Source organism: Zalophus californianus, chromosome 12 (assembly GCF_009762305.2).
Source record: "Zalophus californianus isolate mZalCal1 chromosome 12, mZalCal1.pri.v2, whole genome shotgun sequence".
NCBI lineage: Eukaryota > Metazoa > Chordata > Mammalia > Carnivora > Otariidae > Zalophus > Zalophus californianus.
The window spans coordinates 30,871,050-30,891,055 of record NC_045606.1 but is presented as its reverse complement, the minus strand read 5'-3'; the positions used below and the strand labels follow the sequence as shown (position 1 = coordinate 30,891,055).

Sequence of the window (20,006 nt, the reverse complement as noted above, 5' to 3'; positions counted from 1 at the left end):
AAATTAACACAAATTCCACTGTATCATCATTTTTACTGTCTTAAGTCACACTAGTGGAATTCTTATCCATAAATCAATTAGGGATTCTATTTTCAACATGGTAGTTCACTGGCTTCTCAGAAATGACACTCACTCTTAAGTATTTCTAAAGGTCTATCATCTAGATTTTGCTGAGGCAGGACTCAAAAGATGGCAGGCTAGTGTGCAGGAGGGGTCCACGTATGTGGTCATGAGTCACTCAGCATGGAAATCTCAACATGGCCTGTTTTCTGCTGACAGCTGCTTATGTATTTTATGAGTGAATCATATGCTAAATAGTATACTGAATTAAGGGAACTGAAGTATTATGATAAAATATTTGTGAACATTAAGGTACACCAAGGTCTACTGTGTTGCATCTGTTTTTTAGTCATGTATTATTTATAAATTTATATATAAAATTTTTAAATTTTATCACCACACAATATAGTAACCCAGACAGTATCTCAACATACTCTCCTATCCTTTGCTTTTATAAAAACTTATTTTCATATAAAAGGTAACATTAATGGCAGAAAATTTAGGAAATACAGAGCAGCAAAAATAAGAAACATAACTTTTTAAATGCAAAATAACAAACTTTTAACAGAAAAGCATCAGTGATTTTATGGACCTCATTTTAAATTGCAAAAGGCTGACTGAGTCCAGATTTTGTTTTCGTCTGTAATTAAATTCAACCCTTTGTTATAGGCCCACAGGACTACTCAACGGATTTAAACATCTACGAGTAAAACTTGAGGCTTTCACCATCAAAAAGCATAGAAAATTATCCTTTAGCTTAAATTTGAGATTCTAATAAGTTATATTACCAAAACAGATTACTGATTTGAAACTATACCATTAAGATAATAAAGTTAATAAAAGGTTAAGTGAAAACATCTGATGATCAGGTTTCCTTTAGGAAGACAAGATAATGGAATTAATGTAATAAAGTTATTATTTATTACTACTAAGAATTATGCTACATAATGTTTCTTGGTGTTAATCATCTATATTTTACAGGTATTTTTAAAGTAAACATATTTTATAATTCTGAGAGACCACTGCCCCCATCTTACCTTCTAAATTTTAAGAGATTTATCTTTCTAATGTAAATATATTTACTGATTTATTTTAAAACCATAGTTGAGCATATTTTTTTACATACTTCTTTTAACTATTTATGGTGAAAAATTTTTCAAAGATTCCAAAGTTTAATGAAGTAGAGATTAAGCAAACAAACTTAATGCCTGGACGCTTCTTTGTAAGTTGGTTAAAATACCATCCAGTAACCTTCAAAGATGGCCTACTGTTTAATTTAAGCTTTCATTTTAATTACTTACGGAAAGTGACTCTGCTCCCTGTATGAGACACTTAATGCACTCAACACTTTTAATGCACCCTGGCATAAATTGGAGAAAAGAAATTCATTTCCAGGGACAAAGGATAGGTCAAAAGATTAGGCATTCCAAAATCAGTTTTATGTTTCTCAAGATGAAATATGGCTATTACCTAAATTATACCAGACTGTGTGGATTCTAAAATTTCAAGCTTATAAAAAAGAAAGTTGCTGTGAGACTAAAAATACATTAATTCTGTTACCTTTTAGCCGGTGACTTAGAATCTGTTCCAAAATAGCTGCAAAATTGTTAAATTCAGGAGAAGAATCATCAATTGTCTCAAAGCAGGACCGATCAATCAGGGTCTTCACAGAAAACCTGTGAAAAAAAGAGTTGATTCATTCACTTAAGTAGGAAAAATGGAAAGAAAGCCATCTGGGGAAGTATTATAAAAATACTTTATAAGTATTATATATACTGAAAACTCTACTTATTAAAATTTTCTCTGTGAATAGAAAATTTTACATAAATATCAGGCTTTTAGTTATATATTTACTATCTATTGAACACAATAAGACTTAGGATTAGCTCATTGTCTTCACAGACATTAAAATCAGAATTTAAAAATGACCTAAATTATTAAATCCAAAAACTCAAAAGCTACTATACTGCTTATAAGAAATTTAAGTGTCAGACGCAAATGCTTTTAAGAGTTTGAATACAAAATTGAATGAAACAGGATGCAAGTATGCATGAAGTGTAGATCCAAAGTTTTTATGGGCTTTATAAAAAGGAAAAATTACACATCTGTAGAGTGTGCTATATTTTTCCTTCTTATCAGAATGTCCTTTGTCTGTTTTTGACTGTCATAATCAATGTGTTTTCCAAGACAGCTCAAATGCCACCTCTTCAATGAAGAATTATCTTTCTCCACATTCCTAGCACAAGCATTTTGTTTGTACGGACCTTTAAGAGACAATTACAGTTTATCTTACTGCTGTTATCTGTAGTATCTATCTCACTAGAATATAAATTCCTTCAGGGACATACATATAAATGTGCAGAAATATATCTTCTGCACATTTATATCTTCCTCAGCTTCAGCACAGAGGACAATGCCTTGAACACTGTTGTCAGTAAGTACTTGTTGATTTATTAGTAAGCCCCATTGTGAAAGAATAGCAAAGAAACATTTACATGCCCATACCATGACAAGACAAAAAAAAGTTTATGATTGTTGACATGTAACAACATTCATGTCACCGGCATCAAAGTTGGGATGGTTCTGTTCTAAGACAGGACAGTTCTGTCATCTCAAGCAATTGCCTCATGCCATCCTTTATAGTCATACCCTATAAAGGGTGACGAATGAGTGCCTAAGTAAGGACAATCAGTGAGGAAGGAAGCAATGGGGAAAACTATGAGAGCTGTTAGTAATTAGAAATGTAAACTATGAAGGAGATAAAGGAGTACAAACTATTTCTTAGGTTTTAGGCTTGTTGGTTATACTATTCAATAGGGACAGAAAATAGAAGAGATAAGTATAAAGGGTAATATAAAGAGATTTGTGTATATGATTACACCTAAAAACTCTACACTAAAAACTCTCTTCATCGCCAGTTATAATGTGTAGGGGAATGAAAAAAAAAAAAACCAGTAACACACTTATATAGTACACTATGATTTAAAACATTAGAAATACTGAGAATTTAAGGGTTTTCTTTGTAAAAAAAAAAAAATTTACCAACAGTAGTTTGAACAGTGCTTGTGTTCTTACTGTATAACTTAAAGATATGGACCGAGCATATTTTCTATGCCTTGGCAAATTATTCCTTTCTAAGTATGGACCAGTTTCCAACATTTTATCCTTTGCACCTTCAATTGTGAAAATCTGAAAGAGGCCCTATAATGTGAAGTAGCTTGCCAGCACCACTTCTGCTGGGACCTCCTTTTTCTCATAACCACTCTGTTCATTTATATCAATACATTCACCTTCACTAAGTTCCTCTGGCTGCATACCTAAATTCCCTTGAATAGCAGCAGTGTCAGTATTCCCATGATTAACTCTTTCTTTCTTTCTTTTTCAAGATTTGTTTATGTTAGAGAAAGAGAGCACCAGCGGGAGGGGCAGAGGGAGAGAGAATCTCAAGCAGACTCTGCGGAGCTTGATCTCAGGACCCTGAAATCACAACCTGAGCCAAAACCAAGAGTCAGATGTTTAACTGTGCCATCCAGGAGCCCTTGTGATTAACTATTTCTTCTATAATTCCACTTGAGTTCAATTCAAATTTCACTTCCAATGTCAGCACTTTCTGTTTCTTCGCCACATTTTCATCTTTGTTGGTCAGTTCACTCTTTCAATTATCCATTTTTGTAAAACATCATGTGGGTTTATCACCAAGACACAAGGAAGCAACACAACTACAGGATTTGATTTCTGTGCATCGACTAATAACACATGAACAGTGACCAATGCTAGGCAGACTTAGAAAAAAGAGATGTGACTGGTCACTGATCATGATGTGCATTTGTTATTAACACAGTGATCTGTAGACTAAGGTGCCAGCAACAAAATTTTATTTTATGCAATTACTCACAGTTCATATATCCCAGTAGTCAAACTCAAACTGTGTTATTATACGCCTGGTATTAACTGAATTGTAGTAACTGAAATAGTACATATTGGAACTGTGCAAAGTGAGGACTATCCAATTTATTAATTACAAACAGAAAAATTCATTACATGTTAGCATAATAATGTATTTTATAAAATGTGTCTTTTCCAAAACAAAAAATTAGCAAAAATAGCACTGTTGTACCTCTTTGTAAATATCTTTAACGTTGTGTTGAACAGAAGAGAATAAATCCTCCTATCTGCTTCTGTATTCAAGCTATTTTAATATTATACACCATGTAGCCTCTGGAAAACTCCACTGCACACTTGTTAAAGAATGGGAACATAAAAGGCAAATACTGTCTTAGAACTATTAAAAAAATAATTTCTGACCTTTTGGACCTCTGAAGGGGTGAGTCCAGGAGCACATTTTGAGAACCACGACCTAAAGCATTCTTAGTATGTAATTAAATAACATTTCTCTTAGAATACTAGTAATTATATATTCTTGAGAGCACTGAGAAAATAATTATTCAAATAATTTTCAGTCTTCTTTGGTCAGGACAAATAACTTTGACAGCGGTGGGTTAACGTTCAGTACATGGTACTATCTATAACTACACCTAGGACTCAAAGGTGGAAGCCATTATGTAAAGAAAAAATAAGAACAGCTAAGAAAGAAGCAACACTGATGAAGTGGTCTCTGGTACCTAAAAGATAGTCAAGTTAGATAAATATCAGATGTAATGCATGAATAAATGAATAGAAACAAAAAGAAGATACACAGATAAACCAGATTAAAAGGGACTTAAAAACTTGTTTTTGTTTCCTATGTCCATCTCACTGGTAACACAGGAGAAAAATGATATGCTGCCATTCCCTAGCAAACTTTTAATAAGAATAAGTAAGTATAATGTTCTTATTCAGTAAGAGATTGAAAAATGTTCCTAAAATGAATAAGCAAAACCCCTAGTTTGGTTTTTGACCTAAATAAAAGGAAACTTTGTAATGTTTTAATCTTTCCCTCCAATCTTCATTAGGTAGGACTCTACAATCACATTCAAGGCAGAAGTACTCTATCGCTTTAAAAAATTATGGCATTTAAGATCATAATGCACATCAGTGAAATGAAGTGAAAATTTTACTTAAAGATAAAAATAACACAGTATTTATTTCATCAAAAAGAGCTAGGTTTGAATGTTCAATTTCTTTTTTTTAAATAGATATTTATTTATTTGACTGAGAGAGAGAGAGAGAGAGAGAGCGCGCGCAAGCTGGGGGAGCAGCAGGCAGAGGGAGAAGGCGGCTTCCTGCTGAGCAGGGAGCCCGATGCGGGACTCGATCCCAGGACCCTGGGCTCATGACCTGAGCTGAAGGCAGATGCTTAACCGACTGAGCCACCCAGGTGCCCCTGAGTATTGAATTTGTACATATAACAATCTGATAAGATTTTAGTCACTAATGTCCTCCAGGAATAATACAAAATCCTAACAAATTATCTACATTGTAAATTATAACAGGAAGAAAGGCCATGGATATTAATACATATATTTTTGTAGCACCAAGAGCCATACATGCATTAGTCAATAGTCAATAAAATACATGCATCTTTTTATCATGTTACCAGTAGCTTATATTCCTACAGAAGACACTGTGTGCATGACAAAAACCTAAAATGGTAAATCTCAGAGTACTAAATTACTTTTAATCCAACACCTGAATAAAAATAAAAACAAAAATAAAAACAAAGTCCAAATATCCTAAAGCATACCCTTAGACACAAGTTCTGTTATTTCCAAGCATGAAGATATTTAAGGGTGAGAAAGCATTTTAAATATTTTATTATATGAAGGTTGATAAGGAAAAAAAAGAATGTTTCCTGCCTTTGCTTCATCATTTACATCCTACTCCCCTTCCACCAACACAAACCAAACCTCAGAAGGTAACCTAGTTCCTTAGAATGCATGTTTTACTTCTACGAGCCAAGTCTTCCCACTCAGCACTTAGTTCTCTAGAATCATGCAGCTAGCTCCATCATGCCAAAATAATGAGAATCTTTTCCTCCCTAACACAGTAACTAAGATGTGCTATAAAAACCAAACCTGTAAAAAGAATTTCAATACATCTAAAAAAATATCACACAGATGCTGAGCTATTTCCTGATAATGATGACATTAATATTAGTCATCTATTTCCTGAAGAGGACTGATTTTAAAATAATGAAATGACAATTTGATGAATGTCTAAAAATACCAAATCAAGGCTAAGTAACAGCTTTTACATAAGAATTAAAAATTCAAAAATGTTCATAAAAGGGTTGTATAATTAAGCACAAGTTTTAAAATGTCTCTGTCTAAACAGATTCTCTTTTCCACTTTCAATGCCCAAAGAAAATATTTGTTGGGTCAGAAATAGACAAGAATGATTGTGAATAAAACATTCAAACCTAAGAAAGCATGAACTTCCTTTTTATCTTTGGCAACATACCAAGAAAAATGAGACAGTTACCAAAACTATGTTTAAAAAATCTTCATTACACTACATTAAACTAATTCCACCCATGTCATAGATTTGTAACATAATTTTAACTATAAATAATTAAAAAAGTAAAAATGTGACAACAAAATAAAAAAATTATTACTCTGTTAAACTCTACATTATTGGAAAGAAACTATTAAGAAGTGGAAATCCACGTTTAATATTTAAGGCTCTGCATTAGTAATACATACATATATATTTACATATATGCAGAGTGATCGAGTAGGAAAAAATATATTCCCATTCCCTTACAATAAGCAAACATGCTTCAAAAACCATAAATTTCAGGGTGCCTGGGTGGCTCAGTTGGTTGAGCATCTGACCCAATTTGGGCTCAGGTCATGATCTCAGGGTTGTGAGATGGAGCCCACCTTCGGGCTCTGTGCTGGGTGTGGAGCCTACTTAGGATTCTCTCTCTCTCCCTTTCCCTCTGTCTTCCCCCTACCCCCCGCCACTCTCTCTCCCTCTCAAAAAGACAAAAAAAAAAAAAAACATAAATTTCACACAGAACAGATTTTTTTTACCTATACCATTAAATCTCTTTACCACAAAATTATATCTGAAGATAACCAAAGTATATAAAAGCATCTAGAATCATCACATTTCAAAACTAAAAGGATTTCAGAAAAGTCATTCATAAGTTGTATTTTTAAGTAGAACATTACTACCCAAATCCTGAGATAGAATTCTTTCCACTATTTCACACCAAAATTACAGAATTCCTTACAAGTTTATTACTGCTAGTAGTCTTTATCAAAGGGGCAGGTAACTATCTTCTGCCATTAATATAATATCCATTATCAATAATCAACAAGGACATGGATGCCTGAAACAGGATACAATTTACCCAAATATAATTCATATCAGTAACTGTAGATAATAGCTTATTTCCTTTCTTATATTTTACACCAGAAACTCAAAAAATCTTTTAGAATCAGAAATTTGCCTTTTTTTAAGTATTATGAAAGAATTCCCAAAAATCATGTATATTTCACTCTTTAATTTTTCTATAATTTTAATCTTTTTATAAGAAAAAAATTCTTTACACATATAATTTTAGCAAGAGTCTGCAACTACTACCACAGGCCAAATCCAACCTGTTGCCAGTTTCTATAAATTAAGTTTTATTGGAACACAGGAAAAAAAATGTCCCAACCAATTTCTCTGAAATGGTAGCCTAAGTCTCTTATTAGTGTTTACTATCTTTAAAATTCTTACCCTATATAAAAATTAAAAGGAGAGAGAAAAGTGTATTTTAAAATATTTTCCTCACCTGTACTGACAAAATTTCTTTTATTTTTCAATTAAGCACCTGTGAAGTGCACTATTTTATTTATTCATTTATTTATTTTTATCACGTTCAGTTAGCCAACACACTACATCAAAAACTAATAATGTACTATATGTTGACAAAATTTCTTTTAAAGAGAATTGTTAACCTAAGTACTTTAAGGATAAGATACCATATAATTAACATCTTGTATTGCTATATAAGCAGACTGATGACAACAGATTTCCCAACATGAAAAATAACATTAGTGCAGTATCTTAAAAAAAAAAGGATAAGACAAAATTTTCCAAAAAAATAAACATCAAAAATCAGAAAGCTATCAAACCAAGAGAACTTCCCATCTTAACATAAATTAACTCATTAAATCTCTTACATGAAAGAACTCCCAATTAAAATCATTTTAATAGAGAATACTTTATACCCTTGGACCACATATCCTTCTGGAATCCAAATGCTCTTTACCCAATAACAGACGAAAATATTCAAGTAACATATTTTAACATCGGTAAACTATCTAGTAAACTAGATACTCACAGCAGCAATACAGCAATAGGAAGAACTGGGGCTTTAATATCAGAAGGCCTTGGATTCACACCTGGCTCTGCTGTTATCCATTCCTGTCAAGACACTTAACCTCTCTGAACCTCACTTTCCTCAGTAATCAATTACCAAATTATTGTGAAGATTAAAAGAGATAGCATACATAAAGTATTTAAGTTTTAACTTACACAAAAATTACTAAGTGTTAGCACATATCCTCTTGCTTTTTAGAGTATCAGCATTTCACTGAATAACATCTAAGCACAGAAAAAGAGGCAAGAATTTCAAGTGTCTGTATGTAAACTGATTTTCTAAAGGACTTAATAGGTAGCAATCATGGTTTATGAACACCAGAAATGCTAAGAAAATGAAGGTTCCCATTTTCTGATTCTATGGCTCAAATACAAACACATATACCCACACGCGATTTAGAACCAGTTCATATGTAGCCACAGACACTGAAGGAAGCACATAAGGAGAAAGCATAGGTTTTGAAATCAGATATATTTGGGTTTGAATTCTGGCAATGTTAGGCTTAACTATAAAATAAATCTGATTGAAATAGAAATTGCTTCAATTAAAGAATTTTCGTTACTAGTCATAAATGTTCATCTAATATTTTTCTTCCAAAAAGCATATTCTGCATGTATGACATAAATTAATATATTTTCCTCAGATGTTAAACACAGATGTTTTATGTTTTTAATTTTATTAAAATTTTAACATATATATGTGTGTGTGTATATATATAAAGTTTTTACTTATTTGTGAGAAAGAGAAAAAGAGCACAAGCAGGGGGAGCTGCAAGTAGAGCAGGCAGAGGGAGAAGCAGGCTCCCCACTGAGCAAGGAGCCTGATGCAGGACTCAAACTAAAACTCTAATATCATTAGAGATTAATCATTAGGGTGACTTTTAAAAAATAAGTGATGATGATTCTTCAATTCAACCTTCAACCTTATTTTGGAAATGGTCATCCACTACTATTATTCTTCAGTAGTTATAATTACCTCATTTGATAAACATGCCTACTATGTACTAAATGCTGGAAATAAACTAGATGCTGAATAAACTATGATTCCAGTGTTTGAGAAATTCACATTCTAGTAAAAGACAAAATGATAATTAGATTACAGCATAACTGGTGCTATATTTATTTATATAAGCTATTCCAGAAAAGACTTCAGATTGCTTATGGGAGCATATAAAATACCATCAGTTGGCTGTATAAATTAAAACTGGGGAAGATGAAAAATGTGGGAACAGACTAAGGAGGATGGAGTAAATGGTGGTAGACCAATGCTCCCACAGAGTACAGCTAGAAAAACTGGGAGAAGGGGGAGGAATTACAGAAATCATATGTTTGAAGCCTGCAGAGAGAGAGTGGCTGAACAGTATGAATTAGAGAGGTAAAGACTCCAGAAAGAGGAAAGCTCAAAAATCAGTGGGCTGCTATAGTTGGCTTTTACCCAGGAATGTCCGCCAATTCTGAGTGTGGCAGGGTCTAACTCCCACAAAAGGCTGCTAGCAGGGAACAGAAAAACCAGGAAAGCTTTTGAAGGAGACCTCGGAAGGCCTCAAACACCTTCTTGTCATCAGAAGACAAAAATCCTAATCAGAAAGCCTCTGATTAACAGAATAAAGCATCTGGTAGTTCCAGAAGACAAAATAATTGTTTAGGACTACCAGAGAAAGGGTGCTGAAAAATATACCAAACATAGTTTGAAAACCCTGGATGGTCAGGGGCAAATGAAAGGCTGAGCAAGACTTCCCAGGGTTGATATCTAGCCTGGATTTGGCACCATCCCTGACTAGATGAAGGTGATCAGCTACCACTCTATCTTCCTGAGGAAGATAACATTAGTAAAGAAAGTGAGCATTACCCTATATTATGAGCCATGGGCACTAGTATGCTTCTGACCACATTTTCTTCAAATTGACAGGTGCACTCCACCTGTTTACTCCTCTGTGGTCTTTTTCTACTATATGTTATGTTTTAACATAACACTTTTGACACAATGGTTGACAAAAGGGTAAGTACAATAGCACTTAGAGAACAACAAAAGTCCTGAAAAAAATTTCATATATACTATCTGGCATTCAATTAAAAAAATCTAGATGTGCCAAAAAATAAGACTACATGACAAAAAGAGGAAGAGAGAAAACACAATAAAAAGATGTAAGATGATACAAATATTCTAAATTAGTGATAAGAACTTTAAGGTAACGATGATTAATATGATCTAGGGAAGACAGGAAAAGATGGATATAGATAAAAAGATATGTATTTTTATAAGAGGATTAGTCTATTAAAAAAGAATCAAATAAAAATTCTAAAACCATCTGAAATTAAAACTCATTTAATTTACTCAGTAGATGAGAAACAGAAGACAAGATTAATGAAAAGGAAAAGAAGTCAATAGAATATATATAAAGTGAAGCAGAGAGAGAATAAAGAAGAGCCGATACAGAAAAGAAAGAACATAAGTCAAAGTGGAGCCTGGTAAAATTTAACACTCATGTAATTGGAGTGTAAAAAGATAATAGCCAAAATTTTTCCAAATCTGATGGAAGAACAGCGACAAGGGTAAATATGTAGGTAAATGCAAATGTGCATTGCCTGAATATCAAGTATAAAATACAGCAATAAAAGAATCTTGCAGAATTTAAAATATATGTAGACTTAAAATGTCCAAGATGAGAAGGAATAAATGGTTCTAACACTACTGGGGAAGCAGCTGGAGTTATATTTATGTTACACTGTGATAAATCAAGTGTAACTGCAAAAGGATAGGAATCTAACATATATACAGAACAAGAAAAAAATTTATGACTAACAAGTTCATTGAGAGAAAAAGTGGAATAGTGGAATAAATAAAAAATACTGATTTATAAGAAGGCAAGGAAAAAGAAAAAAATAAACATAAAACAAAGAGTAAAATGGGAGCTATAAACCCAAACACAGCAACATTAAATGTAAGTGGGCTAAATACTCTAAATAAAAGATTAGATAAAACCCCAAACTCAATTCTATCCTGCCTACAAGAGACACTGCAAATTCAAGGACAAAAAGATTAAAAGTTAAGGATGGAAAAAGATACACCATACAAACATTAACTGAAAGAAAGCTGTTTTAGCTATATTAATAGCAGACAAAATAAACTCTAAGGCAGTAACAGTATTAGAGATAAAGAAAGACATTTCAAGGTGACAAAGGAATCCAACCCCTATGAAGGATCACAATTCTTTTTCTTTTTTAAAGATTTATTTATTTATTTGAAAGAGAACATGAGCAGGAGGGGCAGAGGGAGAGAGAATCTGAAGCAGAGCTGGATGCAGGGCTTGATCTCATGAGCCTGAGATCACGACCTGAGCTGAAACCAAGAGTCGGATGTTTAACTGACTGCACCACCCAGGCGCCCCAAGAGATCACAATTCTAAATCTGCACACACCCAGTAATAAAGCAACAAAATATTGAAAGCAAAAATGACAGAACTAAAGGATGAAATAGACAAAGACACACTCAAAGACAGACTTTAACACATCTCTCTCAAAATTAGATACAGTAGGCATATAAAAAACTAGTAAGGATAAAGAAAATATGAATAACACAACATACTTAGATACAACTAACATAGACAGAACATGCAACCAATGACAGAATACATATTGTTCAAATGTACATGAAATATTTATCAAAATTAACCATATGCTATATCATAAAGCAAGCATAAACAAAATTTCAAAAGTTTGAAATCTTTCAGAGTATGTTCTCTATAAGTATAGTGGAATCAAGTTAAAAATCAATATCTAAAAATAACTAGAAAATCCTCCACTGTTTGAAAGTTAAATAATAAATTTTTAAATAACCCATGAGTCAAAGAAATCCCAACAGAAATTAGAAAACATTTTAAACTAATTAATAATAAAGATATAACATTTCAAATCTTGTGAACAATCTCCAAATAATGCCAAACAGGGGCATATATTAGAAAATGAAGAAAGGCTGAAGAACAATTATCCAAATTCCCATCTCAAGAAGTTAGAAAAAGAACAGGAACTTAAAGTCAAAGAAATAATAAAGAAACCAATGGGTTAAGAAATAAATGTATGGCAGAGAAAATGAACAAAGCCAAAAGTTGACTTTTGAAAAGACACATAAAATTCATAAACTCCTGGCCAGAAAAAAAATGGAAAAAACAGAGATTAGCAATATCAGTAAAGAAAATGGAAAATTACTATAACTTTTTTAAACAATAAAAAGATATTAAGATATTTGAAAGATCTTAAGAATAAGTTTGGTAATATACATGAAAAACTCACTGAAGCCTGATTTGAGAAGAAACAGGAAATCTGAATTGTACAGTGTCTATTAAATAAATTGAATCTGTTACTAAAAGACTTCCCACAAAGACAATTAGCAGTTCAGATTTCTTCCCTGGTGAATTCTTTCAAAAGTTTAAGAAAGAAATAATCTAATGTTATACAAATTCTTCTACTGAAGAGTTATTTCCCAACTTGCTTTATAAGGTCGGATAATCTTTATGACAAAACTAAACAAGGACACTGTAAGAAAGAACAATTACAGATAAATCTCTTCCATGAATATATATGTGAAAATCCCAAATGGAATAATAACTCATTGAATGCAAAGATCTGTAAAAAGGATAATACAGTACAACTGTTTTTATTCCAGAGTAGTTTAACCTTCAAAAGTCAATCAATATAATTCACTACATAAATAGGAAAAAAAGGGAGATAAATTATGTTTATTTTGATAGACAGAAAAAAACATTTGATTGCAAACATCTACCTCATGGTAAAAAATTTTTTTAATTTTATATTAATATGTTATGTTAGTCACCGTATAGTACAGCATTAGGTTTTGATGTAGTGTTCCATGATTCATTGTTTTCAAATAACACCCAGTGCTCCATGCAATACATGCCCTCCTTAATACCTGTCACTCGGCTACCCCATCCCCTCACCCCCTTCCCCTCTAAAACCCTCAGTTTGTTTCTCAGAGTCCATAGTCACGGTAAAATGTTTTCTGCAATACTCTGGTCCTAGCCAGTGCAGTAACACAAGAAAACAAAGGCATGAAGTTTTAAATAAGTAGATGACATGACTGTATTCAGAGTTTAAAAAAATAAAAAACTGCAGAAAATCTATTAGAATTAATAAGTAAATCTGGTAAGATTACTACAAGACAAATATTTTAAAAGGTTGATTTTATGTCTATATATCAGCAAAAAAAGAATAAAATTTAATGTTACAATATAAAAATATAAAAGAATAAGTTTAAAAAGGGATGTATATATACATTCCCAACTAGAAACACTTTTGAGAAAAACTTCAGAATATTTAAATACATGAAGGGTAATGTTCTTTTTCTTGACCTGAGTGTTAGTTACAATGTAGTGTCCTCTTCACAAAAATTCACCGACCTGTACACTTACGCTATGTGCACTTTCTGTATACAGATTATAAATCAATAATAATTTATATGAAAAATGTGGAAACAAAGTAGAGCTAAGAATAATGCTAAATGCATTACTCCCATGTTCTATGTATCTTTTAGAGCTTGGCCACAAATTTAACACTAAAATTTCTAAAGCTGTATAAGAAAAAAGAAGTTGTCAGTTACACATTTGTGTCCAGTCCAAATGCCTAGAGATACAATTCTTGGCACTAAAATAAGACAGCTATTTCTCATAGAAATCTTCACAAAATGATATGACATGACAAACAACGTCCCTGACAACAACTTCGAGACCTTCTGTGACGGTTTTTCCTGATGACACACAATATAGGCTGATGGAAACTTACCAAGGCATAATTGTGAAAAAGCAACTGGTGATAGGAGTGTGTGAAGCAATGCTGTCTACATACCCAGCTGCTTTGTGATCATGTGGATCAGCTCAGATATGTATCTCCTAAACTTGTAAGACTGAATACATGAGTGGATAAGCGTCACATATTCCCCCTTGAATATCCAATCTTTCATCTGAGCTTCTGACATTTATCAATCAGCAGTGAAGTTAAGATAAGCAGTGAAGTTGGGGCGCCTGGGTGGCTCAGTCGTTGGGCATCTGCCTTTGGCTCAGGTCATGATCCCAGGGTTCTGGGATGGAGCCCCACATTGGGCTCCCTGCTCCACGGGAAGCCTGCCTCTCCCTCTCCAACTCCCCCTGCTTGTGTTCCCTCTCTCGCTGTGTCTCTCTCTGTCAAATAAATAAATAAAATCTTAAAAAAAAAAAAGATAAGCAGTGAAGTTAAGATAAGCAGGGAAGGGGCGCGTGGGTGGCTCAGTTGGTTAAGCAACTGCCTTCAGCTCAGGTCATGATCCTGCAGTCCCAGGATGGAGTCAGGGAGTCTGCTGCTCCCTCTGACCCTCCGCCTTCCTCTCAAATAAATAAAATCTTTAAAAGATAAGCAGGGAAGTTACATGTGTGGAGGACAGCTATGCTCCCTAAGTTGAGTATGAACCCATTTTAGCTAGGGGAAGAGATAATGACCTTTTATGAATGCTGAGAAGCTTATCTAGGACTAATAGCTGAAAAGATGATCATGCTACCTCCATCATGAATACCTACTATCAGAGCTCTTAACAATTCTTAGAAATGATACTGAACCTGCTCCAAAAGAATACAACTGAAAATGTTGATCAAAGACCAAACCCAAAGTTCTGCCACACAGAGCATGACTAAAAGAGCTTTAGCTAAAAATAGAATCACTGTAGCCAAGGTATGAACAGTCTCATGAGGCATACCCAAGCAAATAGTACAAGGAAAGTAAGTCACTCAATTTGAAGTTCTTTAAAGGATCATACTGCCAATCATACTAACGTTTTCCTTATCTGCAGTTCACCCACTAAGTTCAAACATAGGAAGAGACATTTTTTCTAATTATTCATCAACTAAAATGTTAAGTTCAGAGTGCTAAAGCTCACTTATTTAACCGAGGCCTCTGGTTGCTTTTTTTTTTTTTTTAACACATGATAAATTTACTTATCCGCTTTCCTAGTTCACAGCCAATTATAATAAGCACATGAGGATAGGAAGCACAAAGGAAAGAGCTGCTAGAAACAGGCAGAGTTGTAAGAAACATAGATAACTTGGTGGGAAGCAATAGTAGAATGCAAAAGCAGACAAAAAACTTTAAACACACAATCTTCTGGGGCCATGCTGCAAAAAGCTCTATGCATCTCAAGAGTCCTCAAGGACAGCCACTGCATAGGACATATTCACAGAACCAGATTCAGAGTGAAATCCTCAATAAAGATTCTATTATTCTTTACAGTCTTTTAAAAGAAGGTAGGGAAATATGAAATCCATTTTTAAAAGTGATTCACCCAAAATGTTTTAAATAATAATATTTATTGTGGCTTAAATTTAAACAAATTATAAGCTTCAGTTATACAGAAGATTGCACTCCACAACTAATGCTGAGTAGAGCACTATAGTTGATGGGAGAATTTTAAGCTTAACTCAAACATTAGTAACATGGAAAATAGAAGCACCTCATTTCCTGACTACACTGGAAAAATAAGGCCCTATTGTTACTTGAAATAACATTCAAATTATGAAATAATATCTTCACCTACAGAAAACCAAGAATAACTATGTACATCTTATTAGAAGTACTTTAATTTTGAAAACCATCATTTGTCTCCACTCATCACACTTTCTCCTTAAGTGGCTCTTGTTAATCCTTTCTATCCACAAGAAAGGAAAATTATGACTGTGAGGAGTTTCTCTTAAGGAATTGATTGTAAAAGTTAAACAAATGTTATATTAAAATCTGATTATGCATATAAAAACTATATACTTTAATAACTTTCTCATAAACCAATGTTGACCTACAGAAAGAGACTTTCCATTTTAATTCTTTGTCAACAGAAGTAAAAGCAAAAGAATATGTAAGTTTTTCAATAAAATGTGAAGCTTAAAAATGACAGAAAAATGACTAATAATGCACCTGGTTTTCTATAGATGAAAAATAGAGATTTAAAAAAGCCTGCAGGACTTTAAAAAATTAATTTTTCAAAATTCTAAACGGTAAAGAATATGCAGGGAAAATACTAGTTGGTACAAAGAGCCAAAATCAGTCTATGAATATTTTGGAGTTGAATGTGGAATATTTAGAGGCCTCAATGACTTTCTCTCCTCACTACTTTCTTTCCACCACAATCTGTAAAAAGCATGATAAAATAGTACTAAGTACCATACAAGTATTTTTAAGGCTACAATACATAAATGTTCAATAGAACAAAAACAAGAGACAAAAGAATTACATACATAATCACAATGAATCGAAATTCAATTCAATTCAGGTCCTGACTCTCTTACCTAACCCAGCAACCCACTTCAAAAGTTCCACACCATAACAATACTGTTCTTGTACAAGACTTTATACCTAAAGAATTGCTTAGTTACATAATAAGGCTTTAAAACAAAGCTGAAAATATGCCTAAGTTGTGTAAGGGATAAAGAAAAGCATTATATCACATAAATATTATAGATACAGTAGAATGATATGAGGTGGTTGGGCGGGTATTTTGTTTTGATTTGCATTGGTAAATTATTCACAAGTTTTCTAGAGCATCAGTAGGGAAACATAAAATGGGAGGCAAAGTTCAAAATGTTTTTCTTTAGAGGGAAAAAGGCACATACCTCATCTAGCTACCATTAAATATATGTCTACCATTACCCTGCTCATATTTGGGGAAATTCAAAAGAAAATATCAACACATTTTATTTGAAGTCTATTATTAGTTTTAGGACTGTTATTGAAGGTTACTAATGATGTAGGCTAAGATGATTTTACAGATGTGAAAACTAGATAATGAGATGTTTGCATGGCTTGTTAAAGGACACAGAACTCGTTAACGACAAAGTAAACTTAGAACTCAAACTAAACCAACTTCTTCACAACTTAAATATCAAATCACCTCTAACTTGATATATAAAAATTAAAAAATGAATTAAGAGACAAGGGTAAGATACCACAATTTGGTAACTCTGAAAGGCAAAGAAACATAAATGCACAAATATTGATTTGTTCAGGCAGAGCTACTTAAAACATACAAATGGCCTAGAATGACTTTTTTTCCAAAAAGTAAAAGCCTTTTAGACAAAGCCTATCAAACAGATCCCATTACTATTGAGATGGATGATAATTTATATAAATCACCAACTCTTTGTACATGAAGAACAGCCTTAGTAGTAAATCCAAATACACACGTTGAAATCTAAGCCAGAAATTGAAATTTATTTTAGTTATAACACTAAATTTATGTGTAAATTATACCTGAGGTCAGCACTTATATTCATTTTGCAATAGAAAATAATTATTCAAATAAAATTAATGAAAATACAGCAAGCCCGGACAGCTGTCCACACAAATCAGTGTGATATGACTGAAATTTCTTAAACATAACTTAAAATGTTATTTAAATAAGGTTGAGATACAAGTCCTTTCTTCTGGCCTGCCTCAGATGAGGGAGCAGATGAACATCAAGTAACCTAAAATCAGCCAGGACAAAAATGGAGAAGCAAGAGTACCCACCCTGAAATTATTCATTCAATAAATATAGCATTGGATGCTATAGTGTGAAGAATTAAAAAAAAATTAAAAAGACAATTGAGCAAAAAACTGTCCTGTGAAGTTTAACTGTGAGGGAGCTTTTATGAAATATATTACCCCAAGAATGCTGGATCCTGCTTGAGATGATCATCTTTTTAAAAAAATAAAATAATAATCTTTAATATATGTAAGATAAATCAGGTTTGATTATTGTTCTCTTTTCCTAACCTAAAAAAGGAAGATTTGCCTGGATTTAAAAAAATTTAATACCTGTCTTCCTCAAAAGGTTGCATCCTAGACAGCACAAGTGGTAAATTAAACCAAGTCCACATTATTTTATTGTTTACAGCTCAAAGTGCCATACAGTTAGGGAGGCAGGTCTTCCTGCTATTTAGGCAAACATCTGTAATGGTCCAGGTTAAAAAACAAAAACAAAAAGTCACTCAAAGTTATTGAATATAACTCCTAGCATAAATATCTGTGTGCTGCGACAGACGCTTGACACATTTTTACACAAGAAGAAATACACAGAAATGGAAAAGGAGGAAAAGGTGTCATTTCTTAATTATTAGAGGATAACCGATGGTTGCTGCTGAGGTGTTTGGTGAAAAATCAGTTATTTCTGAATACAGATACTAATTATTCCCTTTATGTTTCTATATTTCCTAGAGTAAAGGAATACTACATTTATAATTAGAAACTCTTTAAGGAAAGGCAGACTTGGAATAAAACACTGACACGAAGACTAGGTATCCTCCACAAGTCCCACTCTTTATAACAACTGCAGAAACTGCACTAGCTCTGCAATTTAAAAGTGGAGAGAAAACACACACACACACACACATACACACAAGGCAGGCTTGTAGTAGACACTCAATACTGGTGGAATGAAATAACTGAATATATGCGTAAACAAGCCAAAACAAAAACAAAATGCATTCTGATTTTGAAACAACACAGTAACGACTTTACCAAAAGCTGGCTGACAGCTTAATGAGCCCTAAATGAAAGAGCTTTTCCTTTCTGTCCTCCTCTCTTACTCTGACACTAGAAGACACATTCAAAACAAATCCTCCCCCAGCCCCGCCCCAAGCCTTATCCTCGCTCGTCTCTGAAACTGTCGGAAAGTCCGGGGCCTCGCGGTGCCCAGACCCCGGCCCCTCTGAGGGCGCTGGCGCCCGCGGACACGCCTGGTGCGGCAAAGCCTGGGACCACGGGCCCCCCAGTCTGCGGGACCCCCGGGGACTCGCGCCCTCAGCTCTCAGCCCTCGGCGCCGGCGGCCCCCTCCCCTCGCTGCGAGCTGCGGGCCGAGCCGTACCTGCACACCGTGATGAGGTTCCTCCTCTCCACCGCAGCATTGCGGGCGCTCAGGCTCTTCTTGCCACCGCCGCCGCCCCCGCTGCGGCTCCCGCTCAGGCCCCCCAGGCTCCGGGAGGCCATGGCGGGCTGACCCCCTCACCCCTTTTGTCTGCTGCGACCCCTCCCGCCCCCACACCTGCTCCCCAATGCGCTCGCTCGTTTTGCGACCGTGGGGGCACTGGAGGGTCGTGGGGCAAGAAGCGGGGACCGACGGAGGGTGTGGAAGACCGCGGGGGAACTCGTACCGAGGCACTGACGGCTCGCGCTCCGTACCCAAGCTCCACACACACACAGACACACACACACACACTCACGCGCACACAGGCACGCACCTCCCCCGCCCTCGCGCGCGCCGCCGACCGCAGGGCGGCGCGTGCGGGGCGGTGTCGGGCGCTCCCCTGCTTCCCGAGGGATCTCGGCTGCCAGCACGCGCGCGTGCCCGCCGGCCCGCACGCCCTACCACCTGCCTTCGGCCGCCACTCGCGCCCCAGGCGCGACTGCTGCGGTGAGGCCACGGGCCTCGCGCGCGCAGCCCCGCCCTCCCTGCACCTATCAGGCCAACGCAGTCCACCTGGAGCCAATCGCGGCACGCGAGGGGCGGGGCCGGCCGCGTGGCTCCTTAAAGTAACGTGCTCGAGCACCGCCCCGGCGCGTGGGCAGCTGTCAAGACGCCGGGCTCGCGCTCGCAGCCCGCGTGCCGCAGGCAGCCGGCACGCAG

The 20,006-nt window shown here is 35.1% G+C and overlaps 1 protein-coding gene across 5 annotated transcripts in view; it reads right to left on the bottom strand.

Moving 5' to 3' along the window:
• Positions 1 to 19,774, bottom strand: part of RUNDC3B (RUN domain containing 3B) — a 125,255-nt gene extending 105,481 nt beyond the window's left edge. For 4 of the 5 annotated variants that reach the window (XM_027573083.2, XM_027573085.1, XM_027573084.1 and 1 more), the window contains exons 1-2: positions 19,248 to 19,369; positions 1,621 to 1,736 (exon numbers count right to left, since the gene is read on the bottom strand). In XM_027573083.2, coding sequence (XP_027428884.1) covers positions 1,621 to 1,736; positions 19,248 to 19,369 — 238 coding nt within the window. Of the gene's footprint in view, positions 1 to 1,620; positions 1,737 to 19,247 lie in introns of all 5 variants that reach the window. The other variant, XM_027573087.1, reaches the window with a different exon arrangement.
• Between the last annotated feature and the right edge of the window lie 232 nt (positions 19,775 to 20,006).